Raw genomic sequence first — 23,231 nt, 5'->3', positions numbered from 1 at the left:
CACATAAAAGCTGAAATGATGCTTGATTAATGAACCTGCTGGGTACTGCTTTTATTTATTTTAAAGCCCTGGCTGAAACAAGAGCAACATCTTAATTTTGCAACTCCCAGTTGGTCCTGTACATATTCTAACATTGGAAATGAAAGAACATTCATTAGTTATAATTTCTCTGAGCTCATAATTCACAACACTCATCATATTATAAACTGAGTTATTTCCATGGCTATCATTTATGGGATAGGCTTTTCTACTGCATATACTAAAGCTTTTCGGTCTCCAACCAGACCACTTACATGAGGTTGCAGTGTGGTCTCTAAAGTCTTGCCAAAATTTCTGTTATCTATGTTTATGTAATTTGATAGCAATCTTTATGAGCTATTTTTATGTTGTCTTCTGTAGGGATAAAAGGACTTTAAAATGACCTAATATAAATGTGATTCTTTATATCAATACTGGCTATGAATACTCTCTATACCAATAAAACCGTTTTTCTTCTTACCCAATCTTCAAATATGCAAACATGTATCTTCTGAAATATACAAATTTGTTTGATATAATCTGGGATCTTTCTTTGATATAATCTGGGATGTGCTACAAAAGATGTGCTCTTGACAGCGAAGATATTTCAGGCGCTTCAAAAAACTGTAACGGCTTTCACAAACATTCCTGTTAGTACTATTACTATAGCTCTAATTGTCTTTCCAGTTCCTTTACCTGCTTATAGGAAGGACTGAAAGGCAAAACTGGACTCTGATGGATGAACAACATATATATTATCATCAGACAACGGCTTAAAAACGACCTGACTGCATTCCCACTAATTGCCAGGACAGTGTGGAAGTCAAAAGAGATGGTAAGAAATCTCACTCTTACGAAGGTAACAGGACTAAATTACCTAAATGCCTTCTTCAGACTCATCAAAATGTATCTGGCTCATCAAATCACAAGCAAGTTTAACACATATCTGCACTGAGCAGGGCTGCAAATACCACTGCTGGCTTCCTGCCTCCAAGGCAAGGGAAGCATGTTGACACGGCAAAGAATAAAAAATGATGAAAAGAGGAGAAAAACAGATCCACAAGAAAGTCATTCTAGGAAATGCTTCTAGCTAAGGAAAGGGAAGTTTATGGGTGTTTAGGTCACAGTTGTGTCCAAACACATATGCTGGTCATCAGACTTCAACCTCACAGTGAGTGGAGTGTGAATTTGCAATGTGAAATGGCTAGAGGTCAAAGCCAGATAACCTCAGATGAAGCAAAAATAGAACATCTTAAAACTTTCTGGAAATTCTCTATTGCTAGCAGTGTTTTAATTAAAATTGGAAGATTTTTAAAAGATACACTCTGCTTCAAATATAAATTAACTCTGGTGAGCCACATAATATCTGGTCAAAGACAGTTTGACTGGATGACCACAGTGTTTCCTTTTGGTCTGACAGACTATGTGTCTACTGGCATCTGTATTTTGGAGAGACAGTTTCTTAGGAACACCCTGGAAAAAAGAAAATTTAAAATTCAGACATTCTGGGTTTATTATACAATCACAAAAATTTATTATAACAGCTAAGAATGAAACAGTGGATTGAGTCTCCTTTTGACAAACACACTTAAAAAAAGACTTTTTATTCGGATCCTTTACAAAAGCAAAGATAAAATGATATTCTGTCCTGTGTAGTTATTTAGAGCTTCAGCATCACTGAAAGTGGCAGAGTTTACTCCCCCTCAAAAAAAGGAAAAAACTATGTCAAACAATAATCTAGGTCAAACACAGCTTATGCAAGCAACAGTCATCAATGGATATATGACTGCTTTAAGTGGATTATATGGAAAGGATTTAGAATTAGTGTTTTATTTCTCTAAAATGTTGCTTGTATTCATACAACGCTCTGTGTGACATGAAGAGAAATATAATTCAACATAAAATACAGAGTACTTGCTGTGCATTTGCCATTTACAGTTTTTATTCAACTGTTGTTGTCCCTGTTTCACAGGTAGGGAGTCAGAAGCATGAAGGAGTGAAGTATGATGAAGGCTACACACATTTGAGCAGCACAGCTGTGAACAGGACATAGCTTCCTGACACCTCTCTGAGCCATTAAAACTTGCAGGTCACAGGATGCTGAGGATCTGCTAGAGTGAGAACAGATCCGCCAAGGAAAACAAGTGGTTTTCCAGTGGCTTTGACTTTTTTAAATGATCCTAAAAGAAAGAAGTTTGTTATGCACAAAATGTTGGTTCAGGGGAGATTCCTTCCCTTTGTTTTGGGAAAGGATGTATTTCTACCTCCCTGCCCCTGCCTTTAATTAGTGATGACATTAATAATGCTGTATATGACAAATTACCTATGTGTATCATGACTATTTGTAATAGCTGGGCAAGATAACAACTGCTAGCATTAAACATGATTGTCTTGCCTGTCAGAAGCAGTCAGACAGATACATTAAAATGTTGATGCATTACATCACGAACATACATCGCTGCCAGAAAGTTTTTCAAATGCAAGGGGGGGGTGGAAAGACCTTTAATCCATTTTTCTATTAATATCCTGCATTAAACCCAGTATGATCAGTATCAGATAAAGCTGGATCTCCCAGGAAATGGTGTGTAGAGGCTGCACTGTCACATTCCTAGACAGTCTGCTTTGAGATGCTCCTTTCCAAAATGTGTTTTCTTTCAATCTCCCTCTTTCTCTTTGCTGCTGTTCTGGCATTCAGCCTTGCAGGATCAGCTTCTTCCAGAATGGTGCATCTTCCCTGGCTCAAAACTAGGATCTTTATACTTCTTCCTCTTTTGACTCTTTCTGATATCGAGCAATTTTACTACCCAGTAGCTACCACTAGCAACATAAAGTGACTCTAATGACAGCAGAAGCACACTTTTCTGTGGCCACTGCAGCCATCAGCCACTGTCTTCCCTGGAAAGCTCTTAGAACACAGAATAGAAATAAAACCACTAGTTCTCCTTAATATTTTTTAACCATTTAGTAACTCTACCATTTTTCATCTATAAACCTACTTTGCTGCTAAAATGCACAGGAGCATGTATTGCTTTACTGGAATTGTAAAGAAGCTCAAATGTTATTAACACCTACTAGCATCCATGGACTGAAGACTGTCAAGCAGTTTCCTCTGGTTTTATATGTTTATAACTGCTATGATATCTTATGTCATCTTTATGGCTTTAAATTTCCCACACACAGATTTACCTAAAGAGCTTTTATCATTGTTAAGGCTGAGTAAAGTCCTTTAGCAGCTCCTGAATTGTAAGAAGAATGCAACACACTCTTCCTTTTTAGGCTGCTTTTTAGGCTTCCCCCCCCCCCCCTTTTTCTTTTTTAGCATAGCATTTGCATTTACAAAATAAAGCTGCACAAGCTTATGTGCTCTGGCTGCACATAGACTGTATGTCCCTCATTAATGATCTCACTTTGAATGAGGATGAGCACTCCCTGCTTGCATGGGGAGAGCCAACCAGGCAGATGTGCCATTAAGCAAGAAAGGAACAGCCATGCATTTAGAAATTCTGACAGAGAGATGCTCAGAAAATCTTATTTCAGAATAGAGAGATTTTAGAAAGCATTTAGCTAACTCAAGGTACAAAAGATAAGCCCAACGAGGGCTAATTAAGTTAGCTACACAGCATGCTGCGTATACCTTTCACGGTCTCAGCAAAATTGGCTGTGACCTCCACTAGTCCTTGCTCAAATCAATTTCCAGTTGAAAACTCCCATAGCATACTGGAGTGCATGCTACACAAATAATTTCTCCAACATCTACCTCCATAGTTGTGATGCGGAAGTGCCCTCTCATGACACAATGGATGGGCAGAGGATTTTTCCTCCTCGCTTTTGTTATTTTATTAATGTACAGTCAACTTTGGAATTAGGATATCCAGAAATGTTCGAATACCTACAGAATATAAGGCAGGACCCAAACCACTTATTCACAAATCATACATACCCTAAGTAATTTTATTTTCTAAAGTCAAATGACAAATGCTAAAGTCAATGCTAAATTTGCAGTTAGCTCTAGTGAAACATTTTTCTGAATTGGTCTGTTGCTGGGATTAGCACTGCAGCTCCAGGAAACCTCTATCTGCACAAAAAAACTGTGACTGTTATCACAGATGAACAGGTCAGATTTTGTTTTTAAGATATCTAAATAAATTTTTGTGTCGAGATTCCACTAGTGACAGGGAACAGAAAACTGCACAAAAAATGCACAAAACTCCCTTCCCCAATTTGCCCTCAAATGCAAGAAATTTAAGAGGTATGTCACATTTCGAATCTTATATTGAGACTGTCACACTGTACAGCACTTTCAGAGCAGAAGTATCTCCTGAAGGGTGTTTTCCTCTCCATTACTCCTAAAGAACATTTCTATATATTTTTGAAGATTCCAAAACAATTTGTCTGAAGCAAAATCTAAACTACAGTCACCAATATTGCCACTGATGCTAACCTCTACTTGACATGTTTACTAGAAAGAGAACATATTTTAACTGCAGAACACATGCTATGAAGCAAAAATCAAGGAGTCCTGTTGCCATGAGCCCCAGTTCACAAAGTGCAAAGAAGTAAAAGAACATGATTTCTCAAAAGAAAAACCCTCAAGTATTCAAAGAGCTTTGAGCTGAAATCCAGCTAATTTTATTTTTTTTTTTTTTAAGACTTATTCTGTTCAAGATACATGTTCCTCTGCAAAACTCAATTGTTTTGGTTTTGTTAGGTTTTTTTTTTCCCTTCTGCTAGAAGAAAAAAGACCTTGCAAAGACCCAGGCCATTGAACATACGTAATCTTTTGCTTTTGCCTCTCCAAAATCAGAAGGCTCCAAATACACCAAAACCAAGAGACCGATGAAATCTGCTTCATTTTGAATATTCTTGTCTCAGAAGATTTTAGCTACTTCTCTGAGAGATGGCTGAGTCCTTGCCTGCTTCTTCAGAGTCAGCCAACACCCTTCCCTCATTGACCATAAGGTACAGAGACAATACAAGCAGCTCTACCACAATCCCTATAAACTGTTGAGTTTGCAACAGAACATTTGACAGCTGGTCTGACACTGGGCTTCTGTGACGTTGCGATAACTTGACAAAAATGGTGAGGCAATGAAGTTTTTCACAGCATACTACTGGAAAAAGTCTTGACCCAATTCCTTGACATCCCGTGGTCTTTCAATTTCCCTGCCCATCTCATTACCAGCTTAACAAAATAACGACATGAAAACAGCAACAGAATGCAATCATCCTGAATAATGTTTTTTTCATTCCTCAAACCATTTGCTACACTAATTAGGAAGTGAGCCAGTCAAAACCTCTCAACTAATCTCCACTTCTTGCCCAAAAGTTAACAGTGAGATTGGCATTGCCAAGGAGTTCTGTAAAATGACTTGGCAACCAGAAAATTCGAATGTTCTGAAATCTCGTATTTCTTCATAATGCACATGCAATTAGTGATGCTGAGGGGACAAAAACCCTTTGAGGCAGGTGCGAGCAACTGGGATAACCATGATGAAAGGGAAATGTAAGTGTAGGTAATCACAGTAATTTATTTCAAGAAACACTTCCTTATTCCCCAACTGTAGACATCTTTCTTTTCTAAAATTATACTACATTGAATTCCTACTGGCTATTTTTCTGCTTTTAGCAGAAAACATCAAAAGGTAATTCCTTTTAGAAAGTAGCTTTAGTAATTTATTTTTTGAGGGTTTCTTTAGTTACTAATAGAAAAGTCTGCTATCTCACTAATATAGTAATAGAATTAGACGCTAACAAAGCTTTTATTCTTCACAAATAAACCTCAGTCCTATTAGTTACAATTAACTTCATTAAATATTTCTACCTATCATAGATAAATGAAGAGAAATTACCATTATATGACAAAATTTGCTGACTGATGAACTGTTACCTCCTGTTACAGCAGCACTGGGTTTGGCCAGTACAGTATAAGGGGAAGGTCACATATATTCATGTGATACTGTCTGAACATGCTACGGATTAAACCTTCATTTTTAGATTACAGTCAGCCAAGGTTCAGCTTTGAGTTAGTTTTATATCAGCCACAGATCACACTGTTTCATATGCTAAAAAGAAACTGCAGATTTTAGTTTGCTATTCCTCAGAACTATTAGGCTTCTCAAGTGTTTAAGGTATCGTGTTGGTGCAGACAAGGAAGAAACCCTCTTTCTTCAAAACATGGTCCCAATTCCACTCCATTATTGTTCCGCTCACCTGGCTTTCTCACTGCGGTTTTCATCTAGGTCTAGATATATTGCAAACTGCAGTCTAGCCCATATTTAGTCACAAATAAAAATAAGTCTGATGCAGTCTCAGCATGGTAAAATTATTCTCAAAACCTGCTAAAGCAACACAAAATTTCCAGGAACTTTTGCTGATGGAGAATGTATTTTAAGCTAAAACTAATGCATCGGGCACCCCTGTAAGTACAGATTTCAATCACCATCAAGCAAACACAACCAACCAATGAACTTGTGAGAACTTTACAACAACATGACAAGCTGTTGCAACAACACTAATTACAGCAGAGTCTTATGCAGTTCTTTGTCAGTGAACAGCAGCTTTGTACCTCAAAAAGCCCTGAAAACAGATCCAAACTGTAGGGCTATTTGCTCATGTTTACATGAAACTTTTTAATACTCATGAGGCAGGTGCTAAAGGGAGACATTGCTATGCCCTCTCACACACTGTGATTCAGTTCATGTTCTAACTCACCCAGCAACAGGGTCCTTGGAAATAGCAAGTCTTATTCTTGCTGTTAACTAAGCTAAAGATGGAAGGACTGCTCATGTAAAAGCATTCTGAGGCAGTTAAGAAATGGTCCACAGTGCTAAATGTTGTACTACTTCATTACTAACTCAAACCTCCAGTCAAACTCTGAACATGGAAACAGCATGACAGTTACTATTATTCTGCAACCAAGTGGAGCAGTATTGATTCTCTTGTCCTCTGAGTGCTTGTACCTATTACGGCTACCCAGGCAGGCACCAGTAACTCACCTGGTCCCCAGTGTTTAACTGTTGTGTCATTCTATTTGGCTAACAAAATCTTTTTGTTCACTAATGAGGTTTAACAACTTAACACTTACTATTGCCAAAATGAAACACAACCTTATCCAAAAAGAAACATTCTCATCTGAATTTCTCTCAGTTCAAAGTCCATGACGCTGGCTTTTAAAAGCCCAAGGTTTTACTACCGTAATAACATTCTTTATTCCTGCTGAATTTCGTGCCCCCTACATTAAATCCAAATTGTTCAAACCTTTACTTTCTCCTTACTCAATCTCATATTGCAATTGTGGAACATTTAAATTCATAATTGAAAACACAATTTGATGATGATATTTTTAGCACTGAAAACTTTAACTCTCATCTCTATTTGCAATGAACAGTCTGATCCAGAGTGACAGAAATTATTGTTTGCCAAAGGCATGCTCCAAAAGTCATGGCATACTCTTTGCCAAAGCAAGACCATCACCTTGTGGTGAAATGCATCTTTTCCCCTACTCCTTTGACAACTATCTTCCATATCAACCCAGGATATTATTTGGCAATATGAACTGGTGTAACTACATAGCAACATAATGAAATTGTACTTAAGATGCTGCAATTTTGCTCCTCTTTGCCCTCTCATAAACATTCACAACATTGTACTAGTAAGGACATAATTCTGGCATTACTTTCGCTGAAGAAAGCCCAGATCATCTGGTGTTGTCTCATCAAAAGTATGCTTACAGCATTTTACATGCTGCTACCGCCAGTCCCATTCAGCTTGTTATACAGCAAAAATAAGAATTCCCATGGTATTATCATTTTTCTAACACCAGGTCGTACAGATCTGCTCTGCGTGTGGTTAGGTCAGGCTGGGGAAGATGTAAATGTCTGCAGTAATGTTTCCTTAGGTACTCTGATTCTGCAGCAGTGGTGACAAAATCTTGAGCAAAACCCTGCTCGAGCAGGGTATGTTGCTGAAATTTCGTATTTATTTCAGTGGAAGGGAAACTGGAAATCTTTCAACTTCTTAGTGAAGCAGAAGTTCAAAACATGAATAAACCTACCTGAAATTAATTAAAATTTTAAAAAGACAAGATGTCATCTTAGCTGAAATTGATAAACACTAATGCTGCAAATGTTTTCCCTGTTAGCAAATGTGACACTTCAGAGGAACATGTATTATTAATTTTAAATTTTTGAGCACTGATGTGGGCCACATGTCTTTTTCAGATTTCCACTGTGATGCAAAGCACTGGGGACCTCATAAGCAAAATGAAACAAACTGTAGTTTGTGTGTTCATCAATTTCAATATATATTATCATTATTAAAGATCCATTTTATTACCTTAAGAACTGTGTTCTTCTAGGATTATTGCTTTGCCATTTATGGTACTTGATTCTGTGGGATATTTTTCACCATATGAGTCACAAATTTCATTATCACAGCCCTTGATTACAAACTCTTCATCTCAGGTAACAGTGCAGTATAAAATGACAGCTTTCTCATTATACTGTCCATTTAATGTCTATGTATTATTGTCATGTGTAGGCGCTTCGACAATGATATTTCATTGGGACTGCAATCTCTTCAGTGATAGAAAAACTCCACCCGATTTTCCCTATGCTTTGTATTGATGTAAAGTCTGACTTACAGACTGAGGTTGCAATCATTCTTCACAGATTTTTCTACTTTGTGACCTTTCATTTCACACTGCAGCAAACTCAGAAGTGCACCACAGCTCTTTATTCCTACCCTTGGAAATACTGTAATAGTCTGATTTCAACAGAGGGCCTACTTAATAGCTGAATTAGAGCTTCATGATATCTTCCACCTATGGAATGATTCTGTCCATCTTCTTCTCCCTTGTTCTTGGCTCCTGCTTCCATTGTTTCATGCGTTGCAGTGTCACCAAAATTACTTTGCTGAGGAAATTCTCTGAAGCTAAAAAAGGCTCATAATTCACGATACAGTGCTTTCATCAACCCTGCCAAAGGCCAACCACAAGCAGTACATCAGCTGGAGAGACCAGAAACCCCTGTAACAGATTTAATTCAACTATTAGCTTTGATGCACAGTACTAATCTCTGCTTAGAATCCACAAACTTCTTTTACGTCTTTGTTTTTTCTACCAATACAAATGAAACACCAGGTACAGGCCTAGAAGAGAAGCTGTGAACAAAGCTATGTTTTGAATTTTCTACAAGAAAATCTCTGTTACACACACTAATGCCATTTGGCTTCTCTACCTCTAACTACACAATACATTTCCTCTCTAAAAGACCAACAGGTAGCGTTGGCAGGCAAGGATGTGGATGATAATGGACAAAATTGTGTTACAGTGTATATCCTTTATCTTTTCATCTAAATGCAGAGAGTAATGTTTGGTTAATGCTGAGAAAATTGTCAAAATGTGTAATCCATATGTCTTCAGTTTATATTTCCTGTTTGATCTATTCATATGGTTTATAACAACATCAAGAGACTCTTCCAGAAGAAAAAAATCAAAGATCTTCAAAGCAATTCATTAACTGAAATCCACAATAGCTAGATTTTATATTACCTATATAGCTTTCCCTGTGCATTCACACAGTGAAATCAAACACTATCCACACAAGTAGTTTAGAAATACCAGATTTCATAATGATTCTTCCATTATAAGCAGGTTATTTACATAATGAATTACCACTCAATAAAAATTCCATGATTTAAAATTTCATAAAGAGGCAAATCAGTGATGAATATCTAAAGCAAGCCCAGAATAAGTTAATTGTGTGTGCATGTCACACAGAGTGGACTTTAAGCATTAAGTAAAATACCATTAAACAATTTGGAAAGTAAATAAATCTCAGTGTTCCCCTGTTCACAAATACACATACCATCTAATTCGCTGCAAATACTGGCATTAGATACAGTCACACTCAAAAATATAATAGATATAGGACTGGACCTTTAAAACTCTCAAAGCCATGCAATGTGCCTTATTTAAATGAAACCTTTTTATCAAAAAAAAAAAGGTCCAGCTTACATAATACAATTAAATTTCCTGTCTGCTTTAATAATCATTAAATGTTATGCACTCTGAGGACAAACTAGCCTTTATTCTACAAATATTTGTCCATATATTGACATGTCTGCAGCCACACCAGAATTCCCAAGCTCAGGTTCAGCAGAGTAGTCACAAAGTCAATCACAAACACTTTTGACAGATCTAGGTACTAGACTGTCAGTTTCTCTTTGGGTATAGAATTATTAACAAGGTTGAGTACACTGCACAACTCCCACCACAGCTTCTCAATATTAAGGTTGTATTTAAACAATGATTCACTAATTCTGCACCAGCAGCAGCATACACTGGGGACAAGACCTAAATGGCATAACATGGAAAGCGTTGGAAAATAAAAGATAGCCCTGATTTTCTGCTGTGTTCTGCCCTAGAGTCTCTCACAATTCTGGACAAAGTAGTCTGGGCTGGGTGCCAGAAGTGCAGGAGAAGTGTCTGGAAGCTGGGTGTAAAGTACATGCATGTGAACTGGTGCATTTGTGTGTAAATCACTCTACCTCTGTGCATTCCAGAAGACTGATGCGGATTGAACACTTCCCCTTCCTTTTGCAGTATCTGCTATTCTAAGTGCGGTGCTTGTGGTTAGAATGGGGGGTCGTTGCACTTGTCAGAACAGAGATTTGGGCCCTCATCATTTAATCCCCAAAATATATTGCTCAGAGCTGCTCGTGCTCTTAAAAGGTTAAGCAGTTCAGCCCCATCAACACAGGGGCAAATATGCTTTGTGGGCCTTTCCCTAGTCTTGTCCTATCCTCAAGAGGAACTTCAGTCCTAAATACAGCTTTCAAGACTGCGATGCTCAGCTTCTATACCATGCATCTACAGTATTCGAACTTTTACTGACAACTCTTAGTTCTCGTAAAATATTTTTCAAGTAAAACCTCTCAAATCCTTCACAGACAGCAGTCATCATTCAAGAACTTAAAAAAAACTTGACTCAGTTGTCATCACTGAAAAACACCAGGGACTTGGGGGCTTGCTGGTGAAACTGGGTTGCATAAACAGAATAAAAAAGCTAATATGATATTCTCCAAACATTTTTTCTAAAAGAAAACGAGAAGCAGTTCAATCCAACAGTTAGTGATAAAGCTTCTAACCACTGAAATTAAAGGATTAAAACAAAAGTGTGCCCTGGGTACAGATGCAAAACAGTATTATACTTAACTATAAATCAGTAATTAAATTATGTTGACAGTATAGTATATATCCAAAAGATATGATAGCATTTTTCAAACAGTTCTTAAAATGATGATTGACAGGAACTATCAAAAGGACCACAGAAAAAAGCATTCTAATTGTATTCCCTCTTACATCAATTCCAGAGGAAGACCAGAAAATGGCAAGAGAAACTTTTCTCTGAACATTGTACCATCCCACACAGCTCACCTTCATTCTGAAAGCTGGCTGATTTACAGAAGATCTGCAGACATGACTGTTACACACGTGGTTTTGCAGAGAAGCACAACAAAGTGATTACTTCTTTAACACAATTCCTGTACTCCTCCATGAATAATGCTGGACCTTATGTTCCAAGAATAGCACAAACTGAATAGCATGGTACTGTCTTTGGTTTGTTTTAATGACAAGCAGAACCCAAGCAAACAGATAGTGTGTCAGTTCTTGTAATGCTATATGCCATTCAGGTGAATGTCCTCTGGTATGATATTCCATATAAAAAATGCAACGGCTTTTGCGTCAGACACATATGTGGATTTTCTTACCTTTGGCTCCATTGAAATGAAGCTGTGGGTACCTCTACTTGAGAGAACTGACCTTTTAATTGTTTTACTATGGTAGAAGTGGTAGTAATCTTTCAGTGTTCCAATCTGTAAGGGGAGAAAAGAAAAAAAGAGAGGGAGATTTAATTTATGAAAACCAGTTTTCTGCTTTTCATTTCTCAAAGTCTATAAATTATGTAATTTCCTGTGTGCTGAAATGTTACTTGAACCCACTGATCATCTTTCAAAAGAAGGACATACGATATGAAATGGATGGAGTGTCCTTGAGGCAGCAACTGCATAACCAAAGATTATAACTGAGCTGCTTAGTCTGTCTGTATCTACCTTTTTAATGTTTAATTTATATGCAGTACTTTAAGTAATCCTATATCAATCTATATCCAAACTGTCTTCCAATGGCAAGTATAAGAATCATCAAATGGCTATATGGTTATTAAAAAGCATTCCATCTAGTTTGCTTAAGGAAATGTACTGTAAAATGCACTACATTTGGTTATTTAGATAATTAAATTATAAAATGAATGTTCACAGCATCAGACTATACAACAGGAATAGACTTCGCCTTCTGCCAAATGTGGGCAAGAAAGAAGTAGAAGAAAGAAAAATGGAAATGGTAACTTCACAGCAAAATGTCTAAGTCAAACTACAGAATCAATTCATGCAAATTGCAAAATGGCAAAATTCACAACAGTACAATAAAAATATTCCTTGTTCATCCCATCAGTAAACAGCAGAAATGTAAATATTCAACTTCGACAGCCTTCACAATTTGACACAGAAATTTTAATCTCCTGAGTCACTAATACCTAAACATTCATAACCTGAAACTTCAGTTTCACAAACCTCTAAGGAAACATTCAGCCTCCTTGTCTTTAGGGAGAATTTCTCTCCACCCTACTTGAAATCTGACTTTATTTTGCACTGATGTGCTGGTTTTGGCTGGTATGGACTATGTGCTGCAAAACAGTGTTGATAACACAGGGATGTTTCAGTTATTGCTGAGCAGTGCTTACACAGGCCTTTTCTGCTCCTCACGTCACCCCACCAGCGAGGAGGCTCGGCGTGCAGAAGTCGGGAGGAGACACAGCCAGGACAGCTGACTCCAACTGACCAGAGGGATATCCCACACAATATGGCATCATGATCAGCATATAAAGCTGGGGAAAGAAGAAAGGGGAGGACATTTGGAGTGATGGTGTTTGTCTTCTCAAGTAACTGTTACATGTGATGCAGCCACACTTTCCTGGAGGTGGCTGCAGACCTGCCTGACCGTGGGAAGTGGTGAATGAACTCTTTGGTTTGCTTTGCTTGTGTGCACAGTTTTGCCTTCCCTATTAAACTGTCTTTATCTCAACTCATGAGTTTCCTCACTTTTACCCTTCTGATTCTCTCTCCTGATCCTATTGTGAGGGGCGTGACCAAGTGGCTCTTTAGTTGCTAACTGGGGTTAAACCATGACAACTGCAAATTTTGTTAAGATACACAGTAATTTAAAGTTCCTTAACGATGAGCAAAAAAGGGATAATTAAGCTTATTGCTATTTCAAGTCAAAACTCGAAGCGACCACAGGAAACAGGCCTGGTTTTGCAAATAATCTCAATGACATCACCAGAAAGGACGGATCAACACTCAAAAACTCTTAATCTTTTAAAACCCTGCAGTATTCTAAAATATTAATCCCAGTCTATGTAGTTGATCCATCAATATCTTCACTTCAGGAAGAATTACTTGTCTTTATTTTAAGTCAAATACCAAAACATTCAGTTAAATCAGTTGGTTTATTATAAATTAAACAGGATTTGATTTGACTAAGATTAATAAAAGTATATTAGTATTGCCATACTAATTTTCATGCTGCCTTCTCTTTGAAAGACAACTCCAGCTGAAGTGGTGCAACTCTGTACTATGGATGAGCCCGTTCTCACTTCTCCACATGCATGCTCATGAAGAAACCATAAACACATATGGAGAAATCTTCTTTGGACACCTCAAGGAGCTGCAGGACCCTGAACCTTCTGGGGAGTCCCTGCTGACTGTAAGCTAACCAGTGTTATTCCAACCCACCAAAAGTGCATGAGGGAAGACCCAGCAACCAACAGACAGTTCTCAGTTCCTGGAAAAATTATGAAGATCATAATGGGTACTACTGAAATTTATTTAAAGAATAATACAATCATCAGGCACAGACAACATGGGCTCACAAAGGAAAACTCCTGTTTAACTCATCTGACACCCTGTTATGATAAGGTCACTTGCCGAATTGACGAAGGGCAGGCAATGGATGTAGTTTTTTGGATTTTAGTGAGGCTTTGATACTGTCTCTCACAGAATCCTTCTGGACAAACTGCCCAGCTGTGGGATGAGCAGGTTCACAGTGTGTGGGCTGAAGAACTGGATGAATGACAGAGCTCAAAGGTTTGTAGTGAATACAGCTACATCTGCCTGGCAGCTGGTCACCAGCAGTGCTCCTCAGGGCTCAATTCTAGGCCCAGTTCTGTTCGATATATTTGTCAGTGATTTGGAGGCTTAAGTTTGATGTACCATTAATAAGTCTGCTGGTGATACTAAACTAGGAGGTGCTACTGACCCCCTTGAGGGACAAGAGGCTTTGCAGAGGAATCTGAATAGACTGGAACACTGGACAGTGATTAACGAGAGAAATGTAACAAATCAAAATGCTGTATTTTGCACCTGGGACAAAATAACACCAGACACAAGTATAAACTGGCAGAGGAGAGGCTGGAGGGCAGGCCTGCAGAAAGGGCTCTGGGGGTGCTGGTTGACACTGAGCAAACTGTGAGTCAGTGGTGTGTCCTGGCAGCCAAGAGAGCAAACTGCACCCTGAGCTGCATCAAACACAGCGGAACGAGCCGGTCAAAGGAGATGATTACCCTGCTGTATGCAGAGTTGTGTGGCCTCACCTTGAGCCCTGTGTGCAGCTCTGGGCCCACAGTTAAAGAAGGATGTGAAGGTCCTTGGATACACCCAGAGGAAGGCAACAAAGCTGGTGGAAGGTCTGGAAGGCGTGTCCTGTGAGGAGTGGCCGAGGGCTCCAGCCTTGTCTGGTTTGGAGGAAAGGAGGCTGAGGGGCGAGCTCATTGCTCCCTACAGCTTCCTGAGGAGGGGAAGTGGGGAGGAGGATGCTCATCTCTTCTCCCTGCGATCCAGGAACAGGATGTGTGGGAATGTCTCAAAGCTGCACCTTGGGAGATTTAGACTGGACACTGGGAAACATTTCTTCACTGAGAGGGAGGTCAAACACTGCAGCAGGCTTCCTACAGCAGTGGTTGATGCCCCAAGCCTGTCAGTTTTTAAGAAGAATTTGGACAACGCCCTCAATAACAGGCTTTAACTTCTGTGGGGCCTGGTGTGGTCAAGCAGTTGGACTAGATGTTGTAGGTCCCTTCCAACTGAAATAGCCCATTCTGTTCTATTGCATCACTTTTGTCTACATTCACTAGAGTTTATTCTCAATTTAACAGCCTGTAGCATATCAAATGTCCCTTAGCATCAGACTACTGTTGCTCCATTTTTTAATTATTATTATTTATATGAGACACTGAAATCTAGTGTCAGAGTTAGCACCAGGACAAGTGATGGCATACTTCCCTGAGACAAAGGGATGTAATTATTCACTTCCTGGACATTTCCTGGACTTATCAGTAGCCTCAAACAGGGTTGATGTGCCAACTACGTAAAGTGATGCTACTCTTGCTCCTTACAGCTTCAGAGACCAGTAAAGTGTATATTCACCATACCAGAGTATTCTACAAAGGTTACAGACCTCTTAATGGACCTTCCTGTCTTCAGAGTGAATTAAAAAACTACTGCTCTGTGTGCGTGTGTGTGTGTGTACACAAGCACACATTACTGAAAAGACACAGCTCGAGCAGGTAACTGTATTTTACCACTGCACAGAACTGTATAAATAGAAAGGCCATAGTCTAGGGAAAATAAACATCCAGGTTTGCGCTACACAGATCTCAGTATCTCCCACTTCTTAGTGATTTGTACTAGTTTGAGGATCTTATTTATATATTTATTTACTGAAGATAAACTCTACCTGAGCCCTCTGAGGGCATCTGAAACAAGAAATTTAGGAGATGACTTAGTTGTAGTCCTGGAGGTCCTACAGTTTAGCAGCATTAGCCACCCACAGAATAGACAGAAGGGATACACATGCTCCACCTTCCAGGCAAAGGGGAACAACGTGAGGCTTCAGAATGCTTGAGAGCTGTACTCCGTCTGAGACCCTGGGCTGAGGAGAGAGAACTAAGCCCTTAGAATTAAGTGTGGTAATTTGAACGCCACATATGCCAGGCACCATCAGTTTTCAGATAATAATTATTATTAATAATAATAATAATAATTAATTAAAATGGTGAAATCTACAGCTTTAGTTTATAATTGTCAATGAAATAAAAGAAGGCCAAATCTTTCAAATGGAATAATTCATATTCACTAACTGCCAGTGCCTCTCACAGTAAAGTAACACCAGCATTATTAAAAATTTTATTGCCCTCTTTTCCCTTAATGGGAATTTACTTGGACCTTCCAAATCGCGGGACCACTTGAAGAAGGGTTAAACCACGGAAATACAGCACAATAAAACTTATGATTATGGATGTTCTTGTTAAATTGTTTTTTACATTTATAACTACCAGGTCTCAGTGGCATTCTCACAGGAAAAGCAATGGAAAAACAGAAACACCAGACTGCAGAGCTAACTACCTTAGAGACTGATGGCAATTTAACTGTTTTATTCTTGGGAAATCTTTGTAATCCCCTTTTTGACCCAGAGGGCCTGATTTCTTTAAAAAGAAATGGAGAAACACTCCTGAGGAATTGCTTAGTCAAAAGTGTTGAGAATAGCTGGTGTGGGCAGAGGAGACTTACTCTCTTTAGAAGTAATCCTCATCACTGATAACCTTAAATGGCTGTATTCAAACATTTTAATAGTACAGTATCATGCTTATTCAAGGATATAATTCCTGGAAATATCCAAGGATATACTCCAGGAAATAATTCCTGGAAGTAACAATCCTACCATATCACAGTGGAACCCCAGAAAACCAAAGCATCTGCATATTTGCATTAATTTTATATTTATTAGGTCTTAGTTTCTGTTTAAAGTTGACAAAATCTGTGGATTTTAGAGATAATATGAAACAAGAGCCAATCTTTCTAGGCTTGTCCTTGGAAAATATTTCTTCCACATGCAGTTTTATAGTCTAAGGCAGTATTAAATTAATTACTGAATGAATTCATCTACATCTGCATTGTGTCCTTATAAACTCTACAAGAAAATTCAAATGCTTAGGTTGCCTGGTAAAAAATACATTAAAAATACATATATGATCACCAAATTGACGTATAAAACCAAGCTCTGAAATTACAACTGAAACTTAAATGTGGCTGAATATGAGCAGGGAAGGATCCCAAAAGAAGCCTGCCTAGCAGTTTCTTATCTAGTCAAGAATCATCTAAATATCTGGCTGCAAAATACACTTCTCCCAGTGGGCTGAATGGAAAACAATATACTGTTGTGCCAGTAAATTGGTGGATGTATTGTAAGGGTCCCTGTTTCTCACAGTACACTGAAGGTGATGTTTCAGAGCAAAAATTAAAATATTTTGGTCTGAAAAGCTTGAAACAGAGTATGTTGGTATTACCAGAGCTTTCTTCCTGCATTAAATGCCAGTGCAGCCAACCTAGTATCATAAAGCATTTTGACAGAACAAAATGTTGACACAGATTAGAACACTGCTTATGTTTATATACTGCTCTACAACGCACATGAAGGAGGTGAGATCACAGCCCTTAATTTTGATCCCTGTTGGCCTGTTGCTATCCACAGATGAAGATTCAGTGATACTGCAGAATACTGCTGCTCCCATTCCTTCTTGTGTTCCTCCAGACTTAGGAAGTATTAAGCATCTTAAAATCAGGTTTCTGATCTCAGCATCTGGGGGCAAGGCGGCCTTGCAGAGGCTGTTGACTTGTCTTCCAAGCAGCAAAACTATACTAGAGTTTTTTGAGGGGTGGGGTGGTTTATTTTTTTTCCCCATTAAGATACTTCAATAGTGACCACATCTTTTAATCCTCCAGCTATCTTGCCCAAAATGTCACTCTTTGGTCAGTATTGACATTCTCTATCACATTGAGGCTAGAGGAGCAACCACCACGAGCACAGTTGCAGAGCTGCTCCAATATCTGACCTGCAGACTAAGATGGGGGCTCTTTCTCTCTCAAATATACCCTCTAACCAAAAGCTTTCTTTATTGTTTGTTGGGTTTTTTGGTTTTGGGGGGTTTAATTGTTTGTTTTGGCTTGTTGGGGGTTTTGTTTGGTTGGTTTTGGTTTGTTTGTTTTTGTCATCAGAAAGTGGAATTTCACATACCATTGTGTCACTCACAAGCAATAATAGCAAGGTTTACCCATATATGGCACACTGCAGTGAAGTGAAAGGACCACTTTCAGTTCCGGCCAGTTTTGAAGCTCTCACAAAGATCCCTTTATGAAATATTTAGGAGAAAACAGCACAAGACCTCTGAACCTTATTCCTAAAATTCCAACCTAGAATACCTAAAACTTCAAATCCCAACTATTCCAACTCTTAAGAGGCCTCTATGCAAGTATTTAAGCTCCCTGCTAGTGCCCTGTTAGGCTGATCTCCTACACTACCCTGCAAGACTTAAAATAGCTCCTTGGGTTACTACACGCAGATAACATTAAAAAGAAAAAAAAAAAAAAAAACAACACAAAACCACTGGCACCTCTGAACACTATAGTCTTTTCTTGAACTGCAATAGCAAGATAATACTGCTCTTATGACTACTCTAAAGGATGAAAATAAAGACGTTTAGTCTCTTGTTTTACAGAGGCTCTGAATCTGTACGTCACAGGAATATCTACCAGGTGGGGGAGAAAAGAGCACTTTTAGTGTGCCCAAACTTCACTAGCCAAAATAATTTGAAGCAACAGCAGAAAAGGTGGTGTGGGTATGAACACAGATTGTCACCTCAGATACAACCCAGGCTACCGTGAAAGCCTGAATTCCAACTATGCTCAAATGCTCAACTAACCCAGTTCTCAGATCTATTTTAAGTCAAATGAGCTAACAGAAATTCAACAGCCCAAGCTGTGAAAACATCTCTGTGTGCGCCAAAGGTAGGAATAGCCTAACTTGCCAGTTCATATCTTTGCTTCCCTCACGCTCCTTTCTCTTCAGGTTTGTTTTAAAGGGAACTAATATGTATGTACGGTGTTGCCATTCCTAAATAGTGGCACTCTGAACAAGTTAGGCTTTGCCTTAAATGCACTACTACTTCTTGAAATATTTTTGAGTCTCCAAGGTGGAAAAAAACCTATGCTATAATCAAGAATTCCTGCTCAGTTTGTTACATCTTTGGCCTGGAGGACAGGACAGTTCAACCAGAAAAAAGGGTATTCCCTTCTGAACCACCTCCAAATGAAAGATAAACAAACCCCCAAAACAGGCAGACAAATTAAACCACATGGCTATTACAGCAGAATCACAATTTCCATAGAAATAAATAGGGCTTGTATCCCTTTACATGATAGGAACATGCTAACATTTTACCACTTTTTGATATTCACTCTCCTCCTGTTTAAATGGGAAGAAAAAACTTACTAAATTAATAATGGAGACAAATCACATTAGTGAATCAACATATATCATTCCAGACTTCTTTATTTTTTTCTTTGTGTTTCAGCTATTTGAATGGACAGACTTTGTCTGGGCACTTACCTTTAAGCTATGAAGTACAGTTTGACTTTTCAAACAGTTAAGGTCAAAAATGAATAAATGAGCCTTTAAAATAAAGTAGCTCTGCATTATGTTCTTTCAAATAAAACGTCACTGCTATTGCTTACATTCTGCTGTATTTCACTTTAAAAATAAGTAGCCATTGACTCTGTCACTGATAAAATAAACATAAACTCTCGATAGTCTTTTAACTTTTCATGTGTTTTTGTTAGTAGAATAAAAAGCAACTACGTCCTGAGGTCACTTATGATTCTGATCTCATTCTATCTGGTATGAAAGCTGAGATTTTTTTCAAAGCCACTTTGTAAATTTTAATGTGAACTTGAATTTTTATGTATCTGTTAGCTTCAAAATTCTCAGAAAATAATACTGCAGGCTAAACTAAGTAAAAACGCAGATTAAAAAGAACATTTCAATTTGCAGTGGAAATTCTTTACAAGTTGGTATATTTAATTTTAGATTATCTCTATACATTCTTTTTATAATTGGTTTTCTTTTCAAGGCTTTCTACTGCATTCCAGAATAAAATCTAAACATACTTAGGTCTCAAAGCAAGTTTGCCAATGACACTAAGCTGTGTGGTTCGGTTGATATGCTGGAGGGAAGGAATGCCATCCAGAGGGACCTTGACACACTTGGGAGGTGGGCTGATGCCAACCTCATGAAGTTTAACCATGACAAGTGCAAGGTCCTACACCTGGGTTGGAGCAATCCCAGGCACAGCTACAGGTTGGGCAGAGAAGAGATTCAGAGCAGGCCTGCGGAGAAGGACTTGGGGGTGTTGGTCGATGAGAAAATGAACATGAGCAGGCAGTGTGCGCTTCCAGCTCAGAAAGCCAACCGTATCCTGGGCTGCATCAAAAGGAGCGTGACCAGCAGGTCGAAAGAGGTGATCCTGCCCATCTACTCTGCTCTTGTGAGACCTCACTTGGAGTATTGTGTGCAGTTCTGGGGTCCTCAACATAAAAAGACATGGAACTGCTGGAACAAGTCCAGAGAAGGGCCACAAGGATGATCAGGGGACTGGAGCACCTCCTGTATGAAGATAGGCTGAGAAAGTTGGGGTTGTTCAGGCTGGAGAAGAGAAGGCTGTGTGGAGACCTCATAGCAGCCTTCCAGTATCTGAAGGGGGCCTATAAGGAGGCTGGGGATTCTTCACTAGGGACTGCAGTTATAGGGCAAGGGGTAACAGGTTAAAACTTAAGCAGGGGAAGTTTAGATTGGATATAAGGAGGAAATTCTTTCCTGTTAGGGTGGTGAGGCACTGGAATAGGCTGCCCAGGGAGGCTGTGAATGCTTCATCCCTGACAGCGTTCAAGACCAGGTTGGATGAGGCCCTGAGTGATAAGATTTAGTGTGAGGTGTCTCTGCCCATGGCAGGGGGGTTGGAACTAGATGATCTTAAGGTCCTTTTCAACCCTAACTATTCTATGATTCTACGATTCAATACTAACCTGTAATTAGAATTTATTTCAAGCTAAAATCTAAATTTCAATGTAGAATTCTAATTTCATAGGTTAGATTTACTCTAAAATACTTCAGAATAGGGGAAGGGGAAGGGGAAGAGGGAAGGGGAAGAGGGAAGGGGAGGGAAAGGAAGGGAATAAGGGCAACAACCAAATAGCAGCATAAGATCTTTTGCTTCATTAGAAAAATTAATGTTTTCTTATGTAACACTACTAAGTTTTAGTACAGCTATCTTTGCAAGGATGGGAAATCATTAAGCCATAAGAGGCAACAGGTCTCATAATTTAGATATTAGCGATAAATCGAAACTGTATCACAGCTTTAGTCTAATACATGCTAAATCACAGTAAGATTTATTAATTTTATCTACCCTATGATACAAGATGAACAATCCTTCCAAAGAGGTTTGTGGCATCTTTTTTCGATTATATATTCATTTAAATCCTGTGGATACTGTAATGAAGATCTTTCTACCTAACCGCGTTCTGAAAGATGGGAGAGGTTATCTGATTTAAATTAAAAATACACTTCGATTGTATTTAATTACAAACAACACTACTTATAAAATTTCAGGAAAAGGACACTCAAGCCAAATCATAAAAAGATAAACCCCCAAAATATCCATCAGGTAAACAAAGCCAACAAAAAGCTGCCTGAATAAAGGTGAAAATGATGTTCAAGTCTTACATGGACAAGCAGCGGAAGGAACTGTGCTTTATATAACACAAGTCACAGAAGACTAAAATAAATATATATTCCTTCCATGACTTATGATGGAAGCAGAACCTGAGCCTTAGGTCCCTACCTTTCTCTGTTGCAGCTCTGGAAACAAGAACATGCATCAGGTTATTGTACGAAGTGCAAGTTTGGGCTTCCAACAGAAATACTAGCCTAGAAGAGTTGGTGAGAAATGATGAAGGAAGCCATTCCCACATTTGTCATGTGAAATGTCACAATTCAGATAGAATGATGGGCATTAATAATTGCAACCCCAGTGCCATTGTGAGTACTGTCCAAGGGGCATCGCAGCAACTGGCAAGTTCATGGCCCTATCAAATTAAGCAACACAAAGTTGCTCAGCAAACTTTGACCATGGGTTTGCAATTCCAAGGTAACATTACACATTTCATGAAGATTCTCAAAAGGAAATCAGTGACCGCCTTCATTCGCATTAATCTTTTCTACTGTTACTTTTTAATACAAAAAGCAGTGCAATATAAACTGGCAGTTTATGCCCCTTTTTGTGAAGCCCAATGAGTCACCACCTTATTTCTGCAAGTAAAAGAGTGCAACAAAGTGTATTTATTTTCTGCTGTAGGAGCAAATGTAACCTCTGCAATATTCCAAGTAGCTTCAACATAGTCATCACACATTGCAAGTTCAAGTCATAACAAATGTTGTTTGTAGCTGCAAAGAAGCTGCTAGGCAATATGGTAATGTTTGTTTCAGTAAACAGCCGCCATAACAAAGCCATCAAATAGGAAACGACTACCTTTAACATTTGGAGGGGTCAACTAAATTGCCACTGCTTTCTAAATTCTTCACACACACACACACCCCCCAACTCACTACTCTGTAATTTTGAATACCTAAATGATATACCGCATCACCTGAAATTTTTGTCACTATTTTATTGAGTTCCAACCCTATTTCAAGTTGTATCACTGAAAAAATGTAGATTTCTAAGGAATGTGGATGGATACTCATGCAGTATCCTGAATGCTTCTTTAAGTAGCAAACAGAACTGACACATTCCATATATTTTTTTGCTACTAGGGACAATAAGGATTACTGTTTCTTTATAATATGTACTCTCGGTTATGTAATAATACAGCATAAGAACAAGGCTTGACAAAGTTCTGACACTGCTATGTCAATCAGGGTATCACTATAAAGGGTAGTTAAAAAATAGGTTTTATTTTTTAACATACCACAGCAGGAGAAGTTTCACAGCAAAGAACAGTCATATCCATTTCCTTTCAAATCTCGATCATGAAATATTTAATAACCACCATCCCTGTCCTGAAACTTGTAAACATCTACCCAGTCCCGTCAGGTTCAAGTCCCTTCTCATTTACAAAACCATAAATCAGAAACAACTCCACTAAAGCTAATGGAATTTAAAAGACATAAATCAGGAGCAAACAAATCTAACGGGGTTACTTGT

At 38.5% G+C, this 23,231-nt stretch overlaps 1 protein-coding gene across 2 annotated transcripts in view; it reads right to left on the bottom strand.

Moving 5' to 3' along the window:
- Positions 1-23,231, bottom strand: part of PCSK5 (proprotein convertase subtilisin/kexin type 5) — a 259,399-nt gene that overhangs the window by 218,068 nt on the left and 18,100 nt on the right. For both annotated transcript variants that reach the window (XM_061470825.1, XM_061470826.1), the window contains exon 2: positions 11,791-11,895. In XM_061470825.1, the coding sequence (XP_061326809.1) occupies positions 11,791-11,895 (105 nt within the window). The remainder of the gene's footprint in view (positions 1-11,790; positions 11,896-23,231) is intronic.

The sequence above is a fragment of the Pezoporus flaviventris genome, unplaced genomic scaffold (genome assembly GCF_033815535.1).
Source record: "Pezoporus flaviventris isolate CSIRO_AGI_PZ_B2104156 unplaced genomic scaffold, CSIRO_AGI_Pfla_v1 ptg000064l, whole genome shotgun sequence".
Taxonomy (NCBI): domain Eukaryota; kingdom Metazoa; phylum Chordata; class Aves; order Psittaciformes; family Psittacidae; genus Pezoporus; species Pezoporus flaviventris.
Note: the sequence above shows the minus strand (reverse complement) of the source record. Positions and strands in the feature narration are given on the sequence as shown.